Source organism: Talpa occidentalis, unplaced genomic scaffold (genome assembly GCF_014898055.3).
Source record: "Talpa occidentalis isolate TD23 unplaced genomic scaffold, MPIMG_talOcc4v2.1 talOcc4.8, whole genome shotgun sequence".
In the NCBI taxonomy this organism is placed as follows: domain Eukaryota; kingdom Metazoa; phylum Chordata; class Mammalia; order Eulipotyphla; family Talpidae; genus Talpa; species Talpa occidentalis.
The window spans coordinates 53,230,260-53,254,432 of NW_023605194.1; the positions used below are offsets into that span (position 1 = coordinate 53,230,260).

General features: G+C 33.3%; 2 protein-coding genes across 12 annotated transcripts in view; one reads left to right on the forward strand and one right to left on the reverse strand.

Moving 5' to 3' along the window:
- FAM13C (family with sequence similarity 13 member C) overlaps window positions 1–2,660 on the forward strand; it is a 127,534-nt gene extending 124,874 nt beyond the window's left edge. For all 4 annotated transcript variants that reach the window (XM_037497961.2, XM_037497958.2, XM_037497959.2 and 1 more), the window contains one exon: window positions 1,063–2,660. In XM_037497961.2, the coding sequence (XP_037353858.1) occupies window positions 1,063–1,186 (124 nt within the window). In that variant the 3' untranslated portion in view covers window positions 1,187–2,660. The remainder of the gene's footprint in view (window positions 1–1,062) is intronic.
- Window positions 1,504–24,173, reverse strand: part of PHYHIPL (phytanoyl-CoA 2-hydroxylase interacting protein like) — a 51,164-nt gene continuing 28,494 nt past the window's right edge. For all 8 annotated transcript variants that reach the window (XM_037497962.1, XM_054690720.1, XM_037497963.2 and 5 more), the window contains 4 exons: window positions 18,237–18,433; window positions 14,298–14,472; window positions 8,254–8,371; window positions 1,504–3,716 (listed from right to left, as the gene is read on the reverse strand). In XM_037497962.1, coding sequence (XP_037353859.1) covers window positions 3,182–3,716; window positions 8,254–8,371; window positions 14,298–14,472; window positions 18,237–18,433 — 1,025 coding nt within the window. In that variant the 3' untranslated portion in view covers window positions 1,504–3,181. The remainder of the gene's footprint in view (window positions 3,717–8,253; window positions 8,372–14,297; window positions 14,473–18,236; window positions 18,434–24,173) is intronic.

Below are 24,173 nucleotides of genomic sequence, written 5' to 3' on the forward strand. Positions count from 1 at the left end.
TTTGCTGGAAACCACAGGGCAATGTATAGTGGTACAACTCAAGCTGAGAAATATGTTCTTAGAGAATCCTTATAGATTAGTTATTTTTATTTGTAAGAGAGATATTTATCAGTATTGGGAAATAGAGGTACATGTAAAACATTAAATGCTATTTACCCATGTTCAGCTTACTATTACTGGATAGTATTTTTCTTTATATTCAATAAAAACTATGGTGATTCAATTCATATTTTTCATGCCTAAATTTCCAAGTCATGAATGCAACTATTTTGAAAGCAACTGACCATCTTACCAACCAAAAGAAGACAAGTCTGAGACCCTGAGGCAATATTGCCTTTTAGAAAGCATATCCTGGGAACATAGTTTTGTGGGAAGGAAAATGGCTTCAACTACAGAAGTACCCAATTATTTTTCAAAGTAAATGGAAAAAGCATGTAGTGGTTGTAATGCATATGTATAAAAATCTATGCATTGTCATACGTCTAGTAGGACTAATATGGAGAGACTCATTGCAATTTACATCCGTAAAGTAATCAGGAAACTTCTCAGTGATTCTGTTACACTTTAGTAGAGACACATTTGAAGAAAATTTGGAAATGTTTCATGTTTATAAGGTAGTTGTTATATTTATTTCCTCTATCATAAATTCATAAATTATTTCTATAACATAATTTTTATAGTTTTTTTTGATATTTTTAAATAACTGTCATTATAAAGAGTGAACATTCTCCTAGGCATAGAACTATGGTAAGTAATGGGAGAATAACTTGAAGGTTCTGGTTTTTGTTTTTCTCATCACATCCTTTCAGTTGCCCCAGTGTTAAATATCTTCACGGATTCATATATATGCAAAACACCTGTGAACTCCAAGTTGTCAAAATGCACTATTATACAGAAACTTAAGAACACATGAAAAAGGGAGTGAATGAAGGTAAAGAGATGGTAAAGTGATATGATGCAAAAATCAAGAAATTGCTACCACGTACTTTTTCATGTAAGAATTATAACAGGATTTTTAATGACTTAATTCATTATGAATTTTCTGTATTTTCTGCTTTGCAGAAGTCCACAAAAGGAAGACAGGATACCAATGGCAGATGAGTACTATGAATACAAGCATATAAAAGCCAAACTGAGACTATTAGAGGTCCTTATCAGCAAACAAGATGTGGCCAAAACTATTTGAGGTTCAGGAACTGTTTGTGATCACTTTCAACCAAGATAAACTGAAGTTAATTTTCCTCTTCTATTCTTGCTAAGTAGTGTTGACATACAGAAAATGGAAGCACTTTAGTGGTAGTATTATCTGTTTTTAAGAAGGAATGGTAAGTGTAATTATAAATGAGCAGGAGGGATTTAAATGGGGGATGGACAACAAATAAGAGTGCAACTGGAAAAAAAATTCAGCTTCTTCCAGGCCAAGGAGAAAACTCAGTCAATATAATTATTTCAGGAAGTATCTAATATTTTAGCAAGCTTAATACATAGCATCCACTTGTTCAATGTTAGGGAAGTCTGTTTAGTGTCCAAAGATTGCTTAAATTGATGTAAGGAAAAGGGCATGATTTTAAAAATTCAGTTAGAGGAGAAAAAGAAACTGCATTTTTATGTAGAAAAGGATGCAGCTAGCAAGAACATAATTTATTTGAAACTTCTACTAGATTTTTAAGTGATTAAAAAAAAACTTACCTTGTCCCTTAAGTCTGCTAGGCTTTCAATACCCTAAAATATACTAGAATGTGTCCCCGCTAATTTTTTATTTCTATATAAAAACAGCACATTGTTTTATGTTATTTGAAATTTTACATTTCTGATTACCAAAGTTCATTCTGATAGCATGTACTTTGTGAATTATCTTTGTCTAAAATTGACAGATGTTTATATTAAAATATTGTATTAAAATTTGAAAATAGGTATTTTGGATAGATACATGTCTGTAGTATATAATCTAATGTGACCAGAGTTATGATTGCTAAATTTTTTGTTTATTAAAACTAAGATTATATAACTATTTTTCCATTGGGAATACATGTTTTTCTTAATGTTCCAAGGTCTATACTTTGTAAAGTCAAAAAGCTTTCTCATGAGCTGTAGTTATTCTTCCTTCTGTGTCAAAATGAAAGGTTTGAAGATTGTTTGCCATGATACTTAGAAAAGAGGCCAGCATATTTTATTTGCTTCATCAATTTTAGTGAATATTGTTTTGTCTTATTTTGTACTAAAACACATGTTATTAATTTTGCTTTTGTAAAAATAAGGTTGACATTTTCTCTCTTGTACCAACCATGTTTGTATTTCTATTTTTTGTAATGTTTAAGCATGATGTTGAAGAATTCACATTTTCGTATAATTTGGATAGAAAGAATACTGACTATTTCAGATGTGGACTATTTCAGAGGCTTATTGTTTTCTCTGTATTTACCTGATATTTTATAACTTTTATGAATCAGAATAATATCCTTCATATATTTGTTTAATTGAAGTCATCTACTTGTAACAGGACAGATACACAGCTATTTGAGGTTTACAAACTACATCTTTGATAAGGAAAATGGTTTCGTGACATGTATACAATTGCTATTAAAATGTAACTATATATTCTATATGACTGTAAATATTTTATACAACAATACAAATAAAATATTTTTCTATTGTATTTATTATGTTGGAACACAGTAGTTGTTTCCTGTTAGCTAATATAAATAACATAAATAACACTGTCAAACAACAAGTTGGAAGTGCTGACAATTCTAGGCTTCAAGATTTAACTCATGCTGCAATTACACCCTTTCATGCGATTTGGAGTTATCCCAATATTTGTTCAGTAGATTAAAATGAATGCATATTTAAACATCATTTATAAGCCGTTATTTTGTCTTTTGCTAAAGCAGTTTATATCATTGTTTTGTTATGTTTGGCATAAAGGAAAAATAAAACATTGCAGCATCTAGGCAATAAAGTGTCAGAAGGAGAACAGTATTTTATCATTGAAAATAGGTGGGAAGGGTAAGGAATAGGAGACACTTAAACGGCTCTGAATGAAATTTGAAAAGTGGCAGTTTGGTTTTGGTGATAGCGGCATGTGCATGCTTCAGTGGAAAACATCTGGTGATGAAAATAGACAACATAGAATCAATCCTCGTAAGGGAAGAAAAGGGACTAAGAATAAGAAAAATGGGCATTAACGTCCAACACTGATATTACAGGTTTTGCAGCTGGGATCTTTCTTTGCATTTGCAGTAGACAAGCTCATGAGTTGATGACCAGTGATTTCTGCCACGGTGCCCAGAGAAAGATCCACAGGGTCAGTGTAAATGACTTCTAAAATGACATCCTGGGCATGATGGTAAACCAGCACCCCATCTTCTTCTGTACAGGTCAGAAATTTATTATCCTTGGAATTTAGCTGAGGAAGGCGCTGCTTACAAAATTCATCTCCTGGTGATCCCACAGGAGCAATAACAAGAATCACATAATGATAAGCAGTGTACATACAGTAGAAGTCCCCAAAGTATAAGTTAGTATTGGGGTTAAAAAGTTTTTCTGCTGCAATCTCAAACCTGTATCTTCCATAAGGTGAATCCTGGGGTGGCTTCCCAGTATTGAATTCAGTGCTGCAGCTGAAGAAGATGCCTTCTAATTTTCCACTGATAGGAGAGCCATGGCTACCACTATTATCCTTGACAGAGGGCTGCATAGCATTCCCATGATGTTCTCTGTCAGAGAGAAGAAATGGTCAGTGCTGGGAACAGTAGTGATAAAGCTACTGTCTAAAGATTAGAATGGTGATAGATGTAAAAATCTACTGTCTTCTGTCAAAGGTCTGAATGCTCATCCTACTCTCAGAAAAAGAATGCAGTGTTTTACATTATCAATAGCTGGCTAAATTTTAGCCTTGACCCTAAGGTAAGGATATTCTACTATAAACCTTGGAGATCTTTAACAGAAAACAAATTATCTGACTAGAAAAAACTAAAGTGGAATTAGAAATCCTACAGCTGAAATCACATCCATTATATATGCCTACTGGGTTTTAGAACTTTTTGAAGAGAAAACTGGACACAGTACTGATTAAACATGTTGAAGGTTTCCTCAAAGTATGCCAGAAATTTAGTCCTAAGATGAGTGATGTACTTACATCTTTTCTAGTTTCTTTTTTGTTTGACCCAGACACTGTTTACTAATCAAGTCCTCTCTCCTGCTTTTTGCTCAAAACAGTGCAGGTTATTCACCCTTTACACTACCCCCAGATCTATTCTCCAGCCTTTTGCCTTCCACTGTTGAATGGTACTCTGTCATCCAATTCTTGTCTCTTGGTCCTCTCCATTTCAGTTCTACCAATGTGAAGCACTAGCAGGAGATCTAGGGGAGCAGGAGATAAAGTCTTTTTCTCCAAGCTTTGGAAGCTTGTGGGTCTGGCTGAGGTTCTGTAAACACATATCTCTGACTAGTTCTCATGCTAGGTGACCTTTTCTTGCCTCACTCTTCCTAAGAATAATAAAAGCTTCAAATCTTAACAGTTGCTAGTTTCATATTCCCAACAAATTGCTTCAACCCTGACTATATTTCTGTGAATGGTGATTTTGTTAATTGTTCTCAAGAATTCCCCCTGAGATTGTCTTCTCTTTCTTCTAGGGTCCTTGACCAGAATGACTTGGGATGAAAAGGACAAATTACTACTCAGATAAGGGTAGGTTTCCCCAGTCAACATGCTTCTTAAAGAGTTTGTTTTAGTAAAATGTGTCTAGGATTTGCCTCTACCTTTAGAACAGCAATTTGTCTCAAATTTTAGTGCCTGAGAACTATGAAGGGACCTTATTAAAAATGGAGTGTCAAGGGAAAATCAGGAAACTGTCACAGATTAGAGGAGACTAAGGGGAAATGATAAATGTAGTGTGATATCCTGGATCAGATATTATGTTTTTGTTCTCATTGTTGTTGTTTCTGCCTTGATGCTTCAAGATTCCGTTGTAAAAATTATTTCCTTCCTGTTTCAAAAACTTTCTCTAGTCATTCCTTTATGGTAGTTGGTGCTAGTGACAAATTCCCTTAGTTTTCCTTCATCTGAGAATGTCTCGATTCCCCCTATATTCTTGAAGGATAGTTTCACTGGATATAGGATTCTGAATTGACAGTGGCCTTCCAGCACTTGAAAATGCTGTCACTTCCTCGTGGTATATGTGATTTCTAATGATGACATTCATTCAAATATAGATAAGATGTTTTCTCAAGTTTTTTTTTGTCTTTTGTTTTTAGGAATGTTGTGTCTTGGCATGGAATTCTTTGGGTTAATTTGTTTGGAATTTACTTAGTTTTTTGAATCTTTACATTTAAGTCATTTCCCAAATAGGAGAACATTTCAACTATAACTTTTTGGATTTTTTTTTATTTTTTTTATTTAGTATCCCCTCCTTTCTCCTTTCCTTCTTGACTCTGGTAAGAGTGATATTAGATGTTAGGCCTGTTATAGCTGCACACATCATGAGGCTCTGCTAATATTTTTCCATTCAACTTTCAGTTACTCGGTTTGGGTAATTTCTACTGTTCTATCTTTAAGTTTACTAATTCTTTTGTATTTTTGATTTTTTTGCTGACTCCATTTAGTTTTTTTAGTTCACTTACAACATTTTTCAATTTATTTTTATATCTTCTACTTCTTTTTCTCTTTATTGTTTCAAGTGTGTTGTAATTTCTTGAAAAAAAAAAATTATGGTAGCTGTTTGAAAATCCATGTCAGATAATTGTAAAATCTGTTATATTAGAATTTGTATCAGTTGGTTATTTTTTCTCATTTAAATTAAGAACTTCCTGGTTTTTGGTATAATGAGTAGATTTTGACTATATCTGGACACTTTGAGTATTATGCCATGAGACTTTTGATCTTATAATCTTTTTCATAAAAAAAAATCTAGTATTTTAGTAGGCCTCTTCTGACTATTTGTCAATAGGGTAAGTGTATGTGAGTATCACTTACTGCTGACAGGGGATAAAATTTTAGGTTCCCCAGTCAGCCTCAATGACATGGTGCAGAGTGTGGAGGCTACTACACAGAGCTGATAGGCTCCCACCAGGTTTCTACTCACACCATGTAGCTGGAAGATATACTGTCTTGCATTAAAAAAAAATAAATAAATAAAAATAAAAAATATAGGAAGTTATACATGTCTACCAGTCTGGATTCTCAGAGAGAAAACTTTCAGATATAAGAATTCATCTTAAACATAATTAGCCTATCTAGTGAACTTGAAGGAACTTGAAGACAGAAAGTCCTGTTTCATTTGGGGGTAAAGGAAAGTGATATTCAGGAATTCATTTCTAGAAAGAGAGGCCAAAATGGGTTCATTCATGTGAACTGAGGAGGAATTTACTGAGGAGTTTTACATATTTTATAATGATTTGTAAAGTTTGTTAAGTAAGTGAAAAGTTCCATTCTATTCAAGTATTCTGAATAACAATATGAAATTTTAAATAGATTTCAATACAGGAAGTATGTCTTGATTAAAGTTATTACCCTAAAGAGGAAATCAAGACCTACTGAAGGTAATATACTAATTTTTAAAAATAAAGATTTTTCCAAAATTAACATTTAAAAATTGTACCCATGTTTTGGCAAGTGTATTTATTTATGTACTGCATCGACTTAATTTGCATGGATTTTACAACTATGAAGAGAACTCCAACAATAGTAAATTTCCTTGTTAGTAAACGTATCTTTCACACTAGGTGTGTTGGAATCAAGCATACAATATATACAATAATTTCATTTCTATAATCTCTGTCTTAATATTTCTTCTTGGAAGAATTTTTGAAAATAAATGAAGCAAATTTTAGAGCGCCCAAGGACCTGCAAACAAAAGACCAGTTCCCACCTAAAGGACTGACAAAATCAAAGAAACACTGACCTCCAGTGGCCACTTAAAATAGACATTGTCCATACTCCAGGAATCTAAACCTACTACCAAAGATATACTTATTCTATCATGTCTTATTAAAGGTAAAAGGAATAGTGGATTTATTTTTGCTTTTAAGTTTTATGCTTAACAAATATAAAGAAATACCTTTCTTGTTGAATATATATAGCCACATCAGCCAAGAGTGGGCAGGTTAAAATATTTTGTATCTCAGTTTGTTCTTTCTAAATTAGGGTAAGGGCATCCACCAGGAAATACACGTAATCTCTTATCCAGATAAGAGAATGATATACTAAACTCTCTGTTTATAAGGACATTCAAACATAAGACAGGAATGTCTTTTTGTCATCAAAATATATAAAAACCAGGATACAGCAAACTATTTCATTTGAAAAACACAGATGGTTAAATTTATGTCTCTCTCTGATTTTGTTTGCATTTTTTGCAGGTGGGAGCTGACGTAAAACCTGGAACTATGATCTGGATTTAAGAAAAGCTAAAGAGGTATGATGCATATAACATTTAAAAAGTTTCCTAAATGTTTTCACTTTTAAATCTTATCAACTTTAGAATCCTTTAAAGTGAGATAAAGGCTTTTAAAATGACAAACTATGGGAATTAATGTATAGAGCCTATATAGCATATATCACTTTAAAATCTCATCTCACTTTAAAACATATTTGCCTATTTACAAATATGAAAATGCTTGTAAGTAAGTATTAAAACTACCTGTGGTGTGAAGTTCTTTTGAATTCATAGAAACTGCTGTGAGGGGTAAACATAGGCTATCTTAGAAATGCCAATTCAATACTAGAATTCAAAAGTAAAAAAAGACATTCCTCATGAACACTTTATCTAACATAATGGCTGAGAGATTTCTACTTAGGCAAGAGCCTAAATATCCCACCTGATTCACCATAATATTTCCTGAAATGATCACCCTTTTATTTTGTCATTTTCATTGTCTTAAAGAAACCCACAAGAAGAGAAAAATTGGTAGCTAGTATAAGGGAGAAAGCATTCAGTTATTAGGAATTAGAGGAGGATTATATACATTAAATGCTCATCAATCCAAACACTGGAAGTTGAAAATCTTTCATTTCAATAGACAGGAATTGGTATAACAGATGAGTATGGGAAGAAATTTAAGTGAAGTAAAAAAAAAAAAAACACCTCATCATCTAACTTTTTTCTGCTTAATTATCTGGGAAATAAAAATAAGAGTGTAAATATTTTGAAAAGGAAATTGAAATTGTTATTTTACAGAATTAGCCTCAAGGGAAAACTGAATCTAGAATTAGGAATAACATTTAGTAAAGCAAATAACTTTTTTTACTCTTACCCAATATAATCAAAATATTCTTTGTGCTGGTTACGATAAAAAACAGAAAATTTAAGCATACGACCTGCAATCACTTCAGCCTTCTCCAACAGTTGTGTTAGATGGACTTTTGAATAATCTGAAAGTAACAAAAAAAGCCTCATTAAAAATGTATTAACAAAAATAACAACTACATGCTTAATAAATGGAGATTATTAAAATTCAACATTAGGAAATTCATGTTAGTGAGTAGAAAACTATTTTTAAAAGAAAACATTCATTGTCTTTGTGTGCTATATTTTTCCTTTTCATAGAAATAATTTTGTTATGGCTTATGTTTTTTTTAATAATACCTTTGCATAATTTTTCACCTTTTGAGACAAAAATGTTAAATATGGAATAGACTCTGCATAACCCAAGTAAAGTCAATCAACACCATACTAGCTTTTCTTTAATTATCTGATAAGACAACTAAAAGAAGCTCATAATCAATAATCAATAAAGAATATAAAGTGGTAGTAATAATGTTAATTTAATTTACTCTCTAAATCTGGGATGTTCATAAGGTAGATTAATTATGATCATTGTATTGATTCTGACATTGAGGCTAGTCATAATGTAATGACTTTTCAAATCCAGAATTAGGTCTCAATTTGAGTTTTGGGGTACATATACAATTCTTCAAAAACTAAAGTTATCCCTCAAAATAATCTTATCTGTTGTCAAATTTCTGTACCAGAATCTAAGCAAAACTTTAGGTCTTTAAAGATTAGCAAAAATTTCCAAACAAAAGGAATTTAGTTGAATAGCTCATGGCACGTAGTTTACTCACTGTGTCACCAACTCAATAAATATTAATTTACATGAGAGCATTTGATGTACAAGGCACCATTCGAATAAGATGAGTAGGTTAAAAGATAAAAATTTTCTTTAGCTTGTTGACCAATTTAGTTACAGAGGATATTTGCTTCACAAGGATTATCTAACAGTTAATCAGAAAGACACTACACCCAGAGAGTCCTATGGCTTGAGACAAAATTGAAACACCACGTTGACATCAGGGACTAACACAAATAGAGACAGAGAAGATGAAACAGAGAAGAGAATCACACTTCATTGAACAAGAAGTAGGTAGAAAGAGGAGCCTTGATGCTGCAATCCAGGCTAGGCAATAAAGACAATGTGGCTACTGGCTTAGAAAGGGTCCTGGGGGTGGGGGGGTGAGTTAAATAGTGTGGAGGCAATACCCTTGACTGAGGTAAAAAGAAAAAAAGACAATGTGCTGTGCTGCACTTTCCTCTCCCACCACTCAGCATTGTCAGTGACCTAGTGACGCACACTGATAGGGTACAGATTGCAGAGTCTGTGATCTAGAGGAGACCCCCAGAGAGGAGGGATATAGTTGGTGTCACAAATCTCAGCCAGTCATTCCTCCCCAAACTCCAGCACATCTGCACTATTGGCTAGACCCCTTCAGTTTCCTCCTGTACCTTCTGACTCAGCAACTGCAGAAACAGCTCTCAGTGTCTTTGGAAGCCAGCAAAGAAAAAAACAAAACTAAAATTAAATGAAACCACAGTGACATCTGCTGGAAAAGTAAAAGTTCAACTCTCAGATGCTGCTAAAGATATTTCCTGAAATCAGGGAAAGCCAAAGCAGCAAAATTGGTACAGAAACAAAAGAACCCATAACATATGACAATTTGAGATTTTAAGGGAATATGAAACATCACGAGAGAACAACTCTCCAGAGTACAACCACAAAGACATAAAAGACTTTTAGGGCCTCCCCGGTGGCGCAGCTTTTGAGCGCTGGGCTGCAAAGCTGCCCGCAGCCTCTGCAGCGCTGGTTAGATCCCCGGCCACCGGCGAGGGTCCCACATGGCACGCAGACCTCTCCTGCTGTGCCCGCTGCTCCCCTCAGCAGTGTCCTCCATCTGTCTGCCTGTTCTGCTCCCTGCTCTGGCTCTGGTGAATTCTCTCACCCTCCTGTGCTTCTGACTGTACCCAGTTCTTGCATAAATAAATAAATAAATAAATAAATAAATCTTAAAAAAAAAAAAAACACTTTTATTTCCCTACCAGATAAAAGTTCAAACCTGCCATAATAATAAAAAAATAGTAATATAGAAAATGCAGAAAAGTAAATCTAAAAGAGCTAATCAGAGATACATCAAAATTCAGAAAAATGAAGTGAGAAATAAAGGTAATGAACAGAATATAGAAATTGAAGTTTTAATAAGAAAACAGATTCAGGAAGTGAAAAAAGCTCAATAGATAAGATGAAAAATTCTAGAGAAATATGTAAACAGAACAAATGGAGGATGGTACTAGTGACCGTGAAGACCACAGGGCTTAATAGACATGTTATAGGACTGTATACCCCCAAATCTGACTACTTTCCAAGTGCACATTCTCTAGAATAGACCAGATGTTGGGATATAAAGCAAGTGTTAATAAGTTCATGAAGTCTGAAATCATATCAAGTATCTTTTTGAAACACAATGGTACAAAACCGCAAGTTACTCACAGAAAGAAATGTGGACAAACCTCAAATCTATGGAGGCTAAAATGTTACTTTTGAGTTAAGGAGGAAATCACAGAGGAAATTAAAAGTATGAGTACATGAATCACCAGACCCATGGGATGCAGCAAAAGCAAAACTAGGAGTAAAGTATATAGCAATAGAGGACTATATCAAGAAATGAGACAGATTTAAAGTAAATAATGTAACCTCACACCTTAAAAACTAGAAAAAATAAACCAAATTCCAATAGAGGGAAGGAAATAATAAAAATTAGAGTGGAAATACATGAAATAGAAATCAAAGAAATATTTCTAAAGATCAATGGAAACCAAAGCTACTTCTTTGAAATAATGAACAAAATAGAGAAAACCTCTAGCTAGTCTCACAAAGAACAAAGGGAGAAAACTTGAATCAGAAACAAAGTAAAAGTTGTAAGAGGTCTCAGAAATCGTGAGTTGTAAGAGGCTGCTGTGAATACCTTTATGTCCATACATTGGATAACCTAACAAAAATGGACAAAATTTTAGAATCATACAAGTTTCCAAGACTGAATTGGGATGAAATAGAAAAACTGAACAGAACTTTGTAAGCAAGGATATTGAAACAGTAACCAAAAGTCTCCCAGTGAATAAAAGCCAGTGAGTTCTACTAAACCATGGAAGAAGAACTAATATCTATTTTTCTCAAAATGTACCAAAATGCTATAGAGGAAACTTTTCCAAATACATTTTATGAAGCTAGAATTAATCTAATACCAAAAGGAAACAAGGATATCACAAAAAAATAGAAAACTACAGACCAATATTGATAAACACAGATGAAAAAAATCCTCAAAATCTTAGCAAATCAAATCCAACAATACATTAAAAGGATCATCTATCATGACTGAGTGGGATTTATTCCAGGGATGGTTCAACATTCACATATCAATCAATCAATACAATTTACCACATCCATAAAAGATTAAAAAGAAGTGGGCATATCAATATAAGCAGAGAAAAGCACTTGGCAATATTCAACATCCATTTATGATAAAAATTCTTATAAAAATGGGGATACAAGGAACACAATGCAAGATCATAAATGTCACATATGACAAACCTACAGCTAATATCATAATGTTGGAAAACTGAAAGCTTTTCTTCTAAAATCAAGTACAATGTAAGGAATTTCACTTTGTTTACTACTATTCAACATAGTATTGGCTAAGTCTTAGCTAAAGCAATTTGGTGGAAAAAAAAGATATAAAAGGAATTCAAATTGGAAAAAAGAAAACTCACTTTGCAGACAACATAATATACAGAAAAAATGCTATGGATGTCACTAAAAACTATTAGAAAATATAAATCAGAACAGTAAAATGGCAGGCTACAAAAAACTATACATATAAGAAAGTATGTACATTTCTTTATGCAAAGAATAAGCTAGAAAAGAAAGAAATCAAGAAAACAGTCCCATTTACAATGTCATCAAAGTTCCCCTTTGATTTTACTTATGGAAATAAAATTGCAAAATAATTTATAGGAAAGTATTATGGCATAGTTAAATGCTGGATTTTCTTATTACTTACCAAAAACTTCCTTAGGAAAATTTGAGAATGTATTGATAGTTAATTAAGAGCAACAGTGAGATCACTCCAAATGAAAGCATAAGGTTTTTCTTCATACACACATAAATAAAATATATACTTATATTCAATAGGTTATAGAACAGAGTACATGTGTATATATGTATCTAGACCTACTACTGATACTGATAGAGAATAGAGAAGATGAATGGATGGATGGATAGATGTATTTCTGAACTAGAAATGTCAAATGTCTTCCTTAAGCTAAAGAAGAAATGATATTTTAAACCTTATCTTAATGTAAAATAGGGGTATAGCTGGTAAATTATAGTTAATTATAATGTACAAATACTATGATACGGTTTTGTGTAGTCCTATGGGAATAGAATTACTGAAACAATGTCAGAAGAAACTGTGCCTACTTGTCATAGATTAAACCTAACTGGTAGGCACAATGAATGCAAATGTAAAGAAATACAATATAAAAGAATAAATAAGGTAGATTCAAAGATGGGATTTTATGTCAAGAAAAAATTGAGAGATATATTAATTCCAATATTATAGCTCAAGTATAGGTGAAAGTTTCATCAGTCAGAATTCTTCTAATATATTATGTTAACCCTGGATTATGATGAATACCATCTTTCATCTATTCTAAAATGTACTGTTTCATATTATAGCATTTCTGACATGAACCTGAACAATAACTGTGATAAGAAAACACTTATAGTTTAATTGGCATATGTTTTCTTAGTGATACATAAAACAATCGTCCTTCTAATCAATGATAACTTAGCTATTTAGAAATATGGTACTAGGCAGATACAAGATTTCTTTGCTCTCAAACATTAAAATCCTTATCAACCAAAGATATTGCAATCCTTAGCAACTTCCTTTTAGAAAAAACAAAAGCAGTGAATATAAAATTTTTTAAAAACATAGAATTTTCATTCATTCAATATATCCATAGATGTTTTATACTGAGTTTAAGAAAGAGATGATGGTGAGCTAAAGCAGTAGCTAAGCATGTAATAAATCTAAGATGGGAATAAAAGCTGTTTAATTGAAGGACACTTCAGCTGGGGAAGTTGCTAAGCAACCTGACATAGGTGAGGTGAATTGTTTTTAAGATAATGTTTAAGATTTGTCTGTTCTACAATTTCCTTTATGTTGAAACACTGGATAATTTTTTAGAGGAAATAGTCACCTAGACAAAGAAGAGTAAATAGTCCCAGTCTTGAAACAAAGGAGAGGATGACATAGTCTTTAAAGTATCTTTGTATTCCTTCAACACCTATTTAAGTGCTCAATAAATGTTTCTTGATTGAATGAATGAATGAAATGAATGGTAACATTTTCAGTTTAATGGAATATTAAGGAACAATTCAACATCAGAGGGGATGGGCTCTCCATGTCAGATATCCTGAGCTATTTTTGAGCGAAGTATGTGCACACGCGCACACACACACACAGAAGCAGACACACTAGTTTAGAGACAACTTTTCTTAAATTTTTCTAACACTCAGTGAAGAATCTAATAACATTTCTGTAAGGAGTAACCATTGAGATCTGCATTCATTCATCTGCATTCCCCTAAATTACAGAAGCATGTATATTTTAATACCTATGAAAATGAAAAAATGGAAAAAGCAAAAAATTTCTGTCAATGAAACTCAAAATATACTGAATATATTTTCAAACTGCATCCATTTTTATTTGCAAAGGTTTTACTTTGAATAATCAAACTGCATGCAGTAAAAAGTAATTTGATGCCATTACATAGCTTTTTCTAAGTACCTCAGCTCCTTCCAATTAATACATTAATTCTGTTACACAATTCTACTGGCAATGCAAAAATGACCAGTGCAAGACCTATTACCTTATAACTACAAGAAAGATTTTTCTGTAATTAGCTTTCCAGAAACTGTTAAATAAGGTGCTGTTTTTCTGTATTTGTACCCAGTTTTCTTACCTGCTGTGCAGAATTCTATAATTTCACTCCATTCTGATACAACATAATCACTATCAACTTGTTTTGAAGCAGTCTGCACTGCTACTGTATACTCAGTTCTTGGGCTCAAAAACCAGTGTCCACGAACAGTCATTGGCAAGGGTACAGCTTTTGCCACCAATTTTGTTGGGACATCCTAAAGACAGAAGGAAGGAAGGGAGGGAGAGAGAGGAGGGAAGAAGGTGGGAGAGAGGAACAGGGAGGAAATAAATTTAGTAGGGTAATTTGAATCAACTGTAAACAATGTTTACAATTGCTTACAAATTACAAAATTATTTACAAATTTCTGGCTGATGATAGAATTTCCCTGTTCAAAGATATTTAACAATTTTATATTCAAATTCTTATTTTCTATATGTAAAAACTAAGGCACAACTTGATTAAGAGACATGCCCAAGATCACACAGCTAGTTAATGACAAATATATTTATATCCCAGGCTTCTTGATTTCCAATATAATGTTATTTTTTTGTATACTCCTTATATATGCTCCTAAAATACAACATTCTAATAAACAGTGATAAGAGAAACTATAACTCAATACATAGCATTTGTAAGTATTATATCTGCTTAGTTTATTATAGCTAATAATTTTGCTAGAGCAACCCATTACTAAATATTTTACACATGAAGAAAGAAAATATTTTTAAAATAAATGAGTCAGTTTTACATCTAAATAAGATAACATTTGCTTCATTTGTAATCAAGTATGGGTCACAGTAATGCTTATGTATTTCTAAACAACACATAATTAAACCACTAGTTGAATATTTATTACATATCCACAGATACAGTATTTTAAGTGTAGATTAAAGAAAGGGGGTAAAAATCTTGATCTATTCATCATTTAATGTTAAATATTTCAAAACTACTTCAAGTATGTAATCTAAGAGAATATTCATTTCCAAAAAGCATAGTCAAAATTGGAACATGGGAAAAATAATGACATCGATCTGTTTTCTCTCTCACACTCATATGCAGATATAACCCTGATGTATTGTTAGCATGTATAATTACACATTTAGTAAGACACGTAATTTCCAGACAAGATCATTTTCATAAAAGACTTCCTAAGTTAAAATTTAGTATCAATATAAAAAAGAGACCAATTATCATTGTCACTGAAAATATCAAAAGAATACTTAGACAGGTAACTATAATATTATCCTCTTTATGACTACTTCTGAAGAGAGGTATGTATTAAAATAGATTAAGTAAAATGTATAAGAATATCAAAGAAGTATTATATATCTAGAACATCTAATGATTAATTTTTAATTTCAAATCATAAAATTGACTATATAAAGCAATTTTCCATCCCAAAGTTTTCTAACATATAATCTGAATTTACAAACTGCATCAATAGTTATCATAGGATAGTTTGATAGTTATCACAGGAGCAAATATATGCTTTGGTGGCAAACCATGAATTGCCTATAGCGGCACACTCTTTTGGCTATCTTCTGTTTTGGTGGAAGCTACTTTATAACTTCGTAGTTTGTAGATACATAACAATTCAGTTATTCTTGTCTAAATATATATAAATGAATTCTGTACAGTGGAGGGACATGTTTTCTTCCCTCACCCCAGTGAGGAAGCTTTGCTTCCATTTAAACATTCATTTCAGTACTCCAGATCTATTACAGTGTCTTGTCTTTGGATTACTCTTTAAATTGCTTGTAATACCTCATCAGTTACACAGTCATGAATTAAATTCTTTAACACATGTTCATTTTTATGTCTGTATGAGATTTTTTTTTTTGAAGAAAAAATTGCTTTTTAACAACATACTTGGTTGGCACTTCATTTTCTTACAAATTCCTTAGAGGGATAAGATTTTTATTTACTTATTTTTTAACCATTTTTTTATTTAAATATTTTATTTTATATAATTCTTACATCTTTTTTGGTCTTTGCACAATGTATGCATTTTCATTTTGGTTATATTCCGCATACAATTGCATAAAATCCCCCCTTATTTTGACTCTAGTCCTTCCTTTCCCAGCCCCTCCCTCACCCCCCCCCCCCCCCCCGCATAGTGTGTCTCTGGTTTATAGTTGCTAGTTGATTTTGAGTTTTACTTTGTATTGATTAGTCTTTTTCCTGGTCTCTTATTTAGGTTTTCTAAATTCCTGCTATGAGTGAGACCATCCGGTATTTTTCTTTTTCTTTCTGACTTATTTCGCTGAGATGATCCCTTCTAGCTCCCTCCATGTTGCTGCGAACTGCATGTGTTTATCTTTTTTGATTGCTGAGTAATATTCCATTGTGTATATGTATCACATCTTCTTGATCCAGTCATCTATTTTTGGGCATTTGGGTTGCTTCCATAGCTTAGCTATTGTAAACAGTGCTGCTATAAACATAGGGGTGCTAACTATAAAATACTGTTAAAAGAAATAGAAGAAGACACAAAGAAATGGAAAGACATTCCCTGCTCATGGATTGGAAGAATTAACATAATCAAAATGGCCATCCTACCAAAAGCAATATACAGATTCAATGCAATTCCAATAAAAATTTCAATAACATTCTTCAAAGAAATAGAACAATTATTGATGAAATTCATATAGAATCACCAAAACCCCCAAATAGCCAAAGCTCTTTTGAAAAAAAAAAAAAAATAAATAAGGGAATGGAGGCATCACACTCCCAGACTTCAAACTATACTACAAAGCCATAATTATCAAAACTGCATGATATTGGAACAAGAACAGACACACCAATGGAATCAAATAGAAAATCCAGAAATAAACCCACAGATTTATGGTCAACTAATATTTGACAAAGGAGCAAAGAATATGCACTGGAGCAAAGAAAGTTTGTTCAATAAATGGTGAGGGATAAGATTTTTAAATGACAGTTCTTTTTTTTTTTTTTTAGACATCTATAATTATATTTATTGATATGCCAGAGATTACTGAGTCAAATTCTCTTAGTTGGTCTAATTCATTTGTTTATTTATTCTTTTAAATATAAATTTAGTTTTAATTGAGGTAATATTTGCATACCCTTATCAAGTATTACCACATAGTGCACCCACCACCAAATAACCATTCGCCTTAGTTTACTACCATAGTCCACTGTGCTTCCTTCCCTCATTGTTCTTACCCTTTCTTCTCCCCTCTCTAACCATTCTGAATTTAGATTTTTAAGTTTGTGTTTATCTGACTCTTAGCTTAGCTACTTTATATTCCACATATTATTGACAGCATCTGGTATTTATCTTTCTTCTTCTGACTTAGTTCATTTAACATTATTCCTTCCAGTTCCATCCATGTTGCTGCAAATGGCATGAGTTTATCTATTTTGATCGCTGAGTAATAATATTCCAATATGTATATATACCACATCATTTTGATCCACTCACCTATTTTGGGGCCCTTAGATTGTTACCATAATTTAGCTATAGTAAACAGCACTGCAATAAAGATGGGAGTACAAGTTTCCTTTAGAATCAGTGTTTTTGGATTTTTGGGGTAGATATCTATGAGTAGAAATAAATGAGTTGAATGGCAAATCGATTAAATGACATAATATTTTTATTCTTCCTAATGCTGATGATACCATATCAGCAAACAATAGAACATTATTCCTTCTTTCAAAATATCCTCATACTGGGGCCTCCCTGGTGGCTAAGGCCTAAGTTCAATCCCCAGCCAGGGAGCTAACCCATATAAGGTCCAACAGACCACTCCTGTCTCACCTGCTGCTCCCCTCAGCAGTGTATATCAGTAAATCTGCCTGTCTGCTCACCACTCTTCTCTGGTGAACCCTCTCACTGCCCCCCACACCTCTGGTCTACACCCCAATTCTTGTATGTATAAATAAAAATAAAAAAAATCCTCATACTTTGAAAGCTTCTGATACAAAAAATTTAAGGATGTATGAGGATTTTACCTTGTGTTTAAATTTATTGGAGTTCTTGTTCTCTTTCTTGTTGAGGTCAATGAAATAGTGTGTAATACGGTCCTTTGACTTTGAATCCATTTCCCATGAAATCTTAAAAGAATCACATGTAATGTTGCTTATTTTGATATTATGTGGTACAGGAAGTTCTTCCATCTCTGCTATGCCACTGTCTTGTGATTTGTTCCCTGCAAGAAAACAAAGCACAGAAAGTTAGCATCCAACTATTAATATTTCCAGTTTGCAAAGCTATTAGCTGTATTTCTGAACTCAACTTTCTAATTATTAAATCTGGGACTTCATTTTGTTCATGAATTTGGGTGTCACTGATAGTAACTGATGTTTTTAAGGTGATGTTACCAATATAAATCAGAATTAAATTAGTCTTTACCACCTCAACATTTTCACTTTATCTTTCCAATTTCTGCTGTTACAGAATAAAAAACAAAAACAGAAGATCCCCTTCTAATCTATGACAGACTAGCCTTACATTGTAGGTTTTATCTGGAAGGCCCTGAGACCTTACAATTCTGTTCAATTCTGTTCTAAAGCAATATCAGGTGTTTTAAATTAGTTGATGTCAGAAATGTTGATAATGAAAGAGGTTCTATTAGATTAAAAAAATACATTTTTTAAAAATCTATGAGGTACCACTAAGAGTCTATAAAATTGTTCCTCCTCTTCCCTTTTGGAAATTTATATATATATAAACAATACTCAATGATTATAGCACATATACAAATAATATTGAAGACCACTCACAAGTTACCATACCCAGGATTACTCTAGGAATCTTTATGGTATTTTAATAAATTTAATTTTGAGTGCTAAAACAACAGATAAGGTTAAAAGATGAAAAACATTTTTATTGATCATTAAAATTTTGAAGAACTAATCTGACACTGGCTTACATTTCTATTTAGAGACAATGCTGTTGCTTTGGATTGTATCTGTAGAACATAAAATGATGCAGGACAAAAAGAAAATAGACATGTCAAGTGTGTTTCATATGCAGGAAAGACATATTAGAATCAAATTTTACTCCACTTTTCCTTCCTACATTTGCTTTTGCAAGCCAACATAATGTTCAATGTCCCAGAAGAGAAAAACAATGTAATTACTCTTATCATAAAAAATGGTAGCACATAAATCAGTTACATAACTTGTTCCTTAACAGAATAAAACACTAACTCTTGACCAACAAACATTTAAAATATTATCCTGTGAAAACAGCTTCCACTTTAAGATTAGATTGTAATTTGCATCCCAACACTCCCATCTTAGACAATGATATAAAACTTTTGACAATTCCCAGTTTCATTAAATCTTGACCCATATTGTATTATCTCAAGTTGTGTTGTGGCATTTGGAAGCAAATTTAGAAATAACTTAAGTTCTTTACTTTTATTTCTTGAACAATAACGTTTAAAACTCTTCTTTATTTCTCCTATGTACGTCCCTCACACTCCAGTTTCTCCAGATTCCTTCTCCACAAAACTCCGCCCCCCCAAATTACTCTCCAACCTTTCACATTCCTCCCAATCTGACCTCAAAGAATTAAAAAAATTGGTTCTGGTCTGATGCCTTTCAGAAAACAAGGAAAGGGAAGAAATTTAAAAAAAAATCTTTTTAATGACCTTGGGAAAAGGAAAGGCAATATAGATTTAAACATTTGTAACTGTCTATTTAGAAAAGCTCACATTTTTTACTTATTATTCTGACTGTAGTTATCTTTAAATGTGACAATGAAAAGCCTTTTGGATTATAATGGTAGAAATTTCTGTAGAATTCATCTGCATCATATCATATTTTCTTATTTAACCCTTTTCTGTTTGATTTTCCAATTGATGTTACTCTACAATTATTTTAATTATGATAAAAATATATAAATCATTTAATCAGTTAAAACAAAAACCTCAGATAAATCAATTGCTTAATGTCAGTATATACATCCTTTAGAAAATGAACTAAAATGTTAATTAATCCAACAGATATTTTTTATATCATTCAGCTCAGCTATTTTTGGGCTATTTCATTATTTTTTTTAAAGATTATTTATTTATACAAGCACTGGGTACAGTCAGAAGCACAAGAGGGTGAGAGAATTCACCAGAGCCAGAGCGGGGAAGAGAACAGGCAGACCGACGAAGTACACTGCTGAGGGGAGCAGCAGGCACGGCAGCAGAGGTCTATCACGCCATGTGGGACCCTCCCTGGCAGCCGGGGATCGAACTGGCGCTGCAGAGGCAGTGGGCAGCTTCGCAGCCCAGCGCTCAACTGCTGTGCCACCAGGGGAGGCCCTATTTCATTATTTTTATATTTATTTAGTGGTATCCCATTAATCTGAATATGTTTTAAGATCAATCCAAGTTTGGATATCTAACTTCCAAAAGTAAAGCTAGGAAATGAGAAAAAATACTCCTTGGGTATGGAAGTAAACAGAAAATAAGATGTGGGACTGAGGCATGATGGAAGATAAGGATTGTGCTAACCTATACAAGAGAGGTAGGAACAGGCTTGCATAATAAGGCAGCAATCAAAAAGAGTACAGAGTAATGCTACTTAGAAAGAGCCAAGAATGAATTGTAAAACTGTTTCTGGAAAGACAATGTGAAGCAGGACAAAGTTAAGAAAAAGAATGAAATCAATGAACAAATAGTAGAGCTAGGCCAAAGTAAACTCAAAAAAATTTTTTTGAAGAATTTTACGTTTTAATTTTGTGCTATTTGCATTTCTTTTTTTAAAGATTTATTTATCCATGCACACAAGAGCTGGGGTACATGCCAGAGGTGTTGCGGGGGGAGAGGATTCAGCAGAGACAGAGTGGGGAACAGAACAGGCAGACTGACCAAAATACACTGCTGAGGGGAACAGCAGGCGAGCCAGGAGAGGTCTGCTGCGTCATGTGGGTTGCTCTCTGGCCAGCCGGGGATCAAACTCAAGTGTTGCAGAGGCTGTGGACAGCTTCACAGGCTGAATCTTAATTAACCACTTGTGCCATCAGGGAGGCCCTTGAATTCAAATTTTTAAGTTTCATTTTCAATTAAGGTAAATTTTTTCTGTCTTCATACTTCTGAATATTTATCACAAATTACATAAGTCCATTATGTTAACACTCAAATTAATTTCCTATGTTGATAGCTATATCCTACACACCTAAGTACAAAACTATTAATTATAGATTGACTAAGAGTATATATAATATTCAGACAAACAAGAGTTTGAATTTCACCTATGGCATAAGGAATTGTTTGATCTAAAATAAATCTTATAACCTGCTAAACCTCCATTAATATCTAAATATTAAATAAGATAATGCAAACACAAAAATATTTAATATTGCATCTAGCATGTAGAAGACAATGTTTTTATTTGCTAATTTAACATAATACTGATGGAGAAAGAAATATTAATTCACTCTACTCTTTAGTCTAATAGATATATAACTTTTCAAATTCACTCCAGAAAGTCAATATCTCTAGAAATCTTGATTTTTTTTCTTTTGAAACTAGATAAATATGCTGACATTCATAGTGTCCAAATATATGTAAATAATTTTAAATAAATCCATACAGGCTGAAAGAGGCTTCAATTTTCTTATTTTGATGTGGTATTTGAGTATAAATATTTCTAAATTACCTATGCTTCTCTCGAATATATCATTACCTTTATTTTAAAAAATCAAATTACCTTGCAAATCACATCTAATTTCCTGCCTTTAAGGTATATTTAATCTTATAGCTTGCCACCCTGCTTGGCATGTTATTTATTTCCACAGGAATTTAGTTTATTTTTTTAAAGATTTATTTATTTATACAAGAACTGGGGTGCAGGCCAGAGGTGTGGGAGGGTGAGAGAATTCACCAGAGACAGAGTGGGGAGCAGAACAGGCAGTTGGGCTGAAGACACTGCTGAGGGGAACAGCGGGCGAGACAGGAGAGGTCTGCCGTGCCATGTGGATTTCTCCCTGGCCAGTCGGGAATCGAACCCGTGCTGTAGAGGCTGCGGACAGTTTCACAGCACTGCACTCAACCCATTGTGCCGCCAGGGAGGCCCCAGGACTTTAGTTTTTATTTTTGTACAAATAATACGTCACTTTCTACTACCTCTCATCTATCCTAATCCTTGAACCTCTTTTTTTTTTCTGAATTATTTCTCTTATATTATGCTTTTATGCACATTTTTCAGCTTTTTTCACATCCAAATCATTAACTTAAAAATTATATTTTCTTAATAACTATAGTGTTCAAGTGACATTTCCCCTCAATTTTGGATCTTAAAGTCTCTATCCTGTGATGTTCATTCCTGGGTTTATTTTAAATTTATGTAATGGGGCTTTTTAATTAACGGTACTTTTTAAATTCTTCACCAATGAGGAAACTGCATTTATTCAGTCAGCTGCAGCTATTGAAACCTCCTGATACCAATGCTTTTTCACAGCTTCTCATTATTTCAGATGTTAGGACATAAAAATTCAAGTATCACAATATTAGGAAAATGGTTCTACTGGGAACACTGCACCTAAAATTACGAAAAACTGTTCCTATCTATGTGGTCAAAAGCAACATGACCACCCTGGAATCTCAAACTTTTAAGTCTAAGGTACCCACATTCAAAACAATCAGAATATACTTATTTTCACAATGCTCGGGGGAATCTAGAGGCTTGAGTTTTTATGTGAAACCAAGAAACCTGTATACCTCTGTGATGCTGATCCTTCACATCTACCACTGAATTATCTAAGTCACAAAAGAAACACAAAAGGGGGGCCTTCCTATGGCATAGGGGTTCAGCCTTAGTGCTATCACCTCTGTTGCCTGAGTTTGATCCCTGCCCAGCCAGGGAGCTAACCCACATGGCGCAGCAGACCTCTCCTGTCTCTCCCACTGCTCCCCTCAGCAGTATATTTCAGTTATTTTGCCTGTTCTGCTCCCTACTCCGTCTCTGGTGAATCCTCTCACCAACTGAACCTCTGGCCTACACCCTAGTTTTTCTATGCATTTAAAAAAAAAAAAAAAGAAACACAGAAGTCTGGCTTCACTAACATAAGAGCAGTACAAGAGTAATGCTTCATTCTACTTGTAGGCTTAACTCTCTTAAACATATCTAGTATTAAATTCCAAGTTAGTCAATTTTAAAACAGATGTGATCACTGCCCCTAAAGTTAAGTTGAAGCACTAGTAAATAAGCAGCAAGTGTAAAAGTAAAATTCATCATCTACGGTGCATTTAAAGCTATACAAAATACATTTTCATGGGCTAAAAGTTGTAAATAGCAATAACTTTTTTTTTGTCATTTCTCCTTATAAAAGCTAAATGATAACAATGATAAAATGAGGGCATTTTGTTAAGCATATTTTAAAGATGAAGTAAATTTTTCATTTGTCTCAGCACTCAAATGGTAAAGTTATTCAAAGTTGCAAAAAACTTAGGCAAATGACGACAGGATAACAAAGAACCAATTTTATATGATTAAGAAAATCGCTAGATGACAATTGTAGACACAAGGGACTAGCTCTGGTTTTTCTACTAAATGAGTAAATCAAGGCATAAAAGTTTTCCTGATTAAATACAATAGAAAATATATTAGTATTAGATAAAATTTTTTTTAGAAAGATTTATTCATTTATTTATACAAGCACTGGATACAGTCAGAAGCGTGGGAGGGCAAGAGAATTCACCAGAGCCAGAGCAGGGAGAAGAACAGGCAGAAGGACCGACGTACACTGCTGAGGGGAACAGGGGGCAGGGCAGGAAAGGTCTGCAAGCCATGTGGGACCCTGGCCGGCGGCCTGAAATCAACCGGCGCTGCAGAGGCTGCGGGCAGCTTCACAACCCAGAGCTCAACTGCTGCGCCACCGGGGAGGCCCAATAAATAAGGGATATAAAAATCCAGAGAATCTGGTACTATAGTGTAAGTTTTTACTGT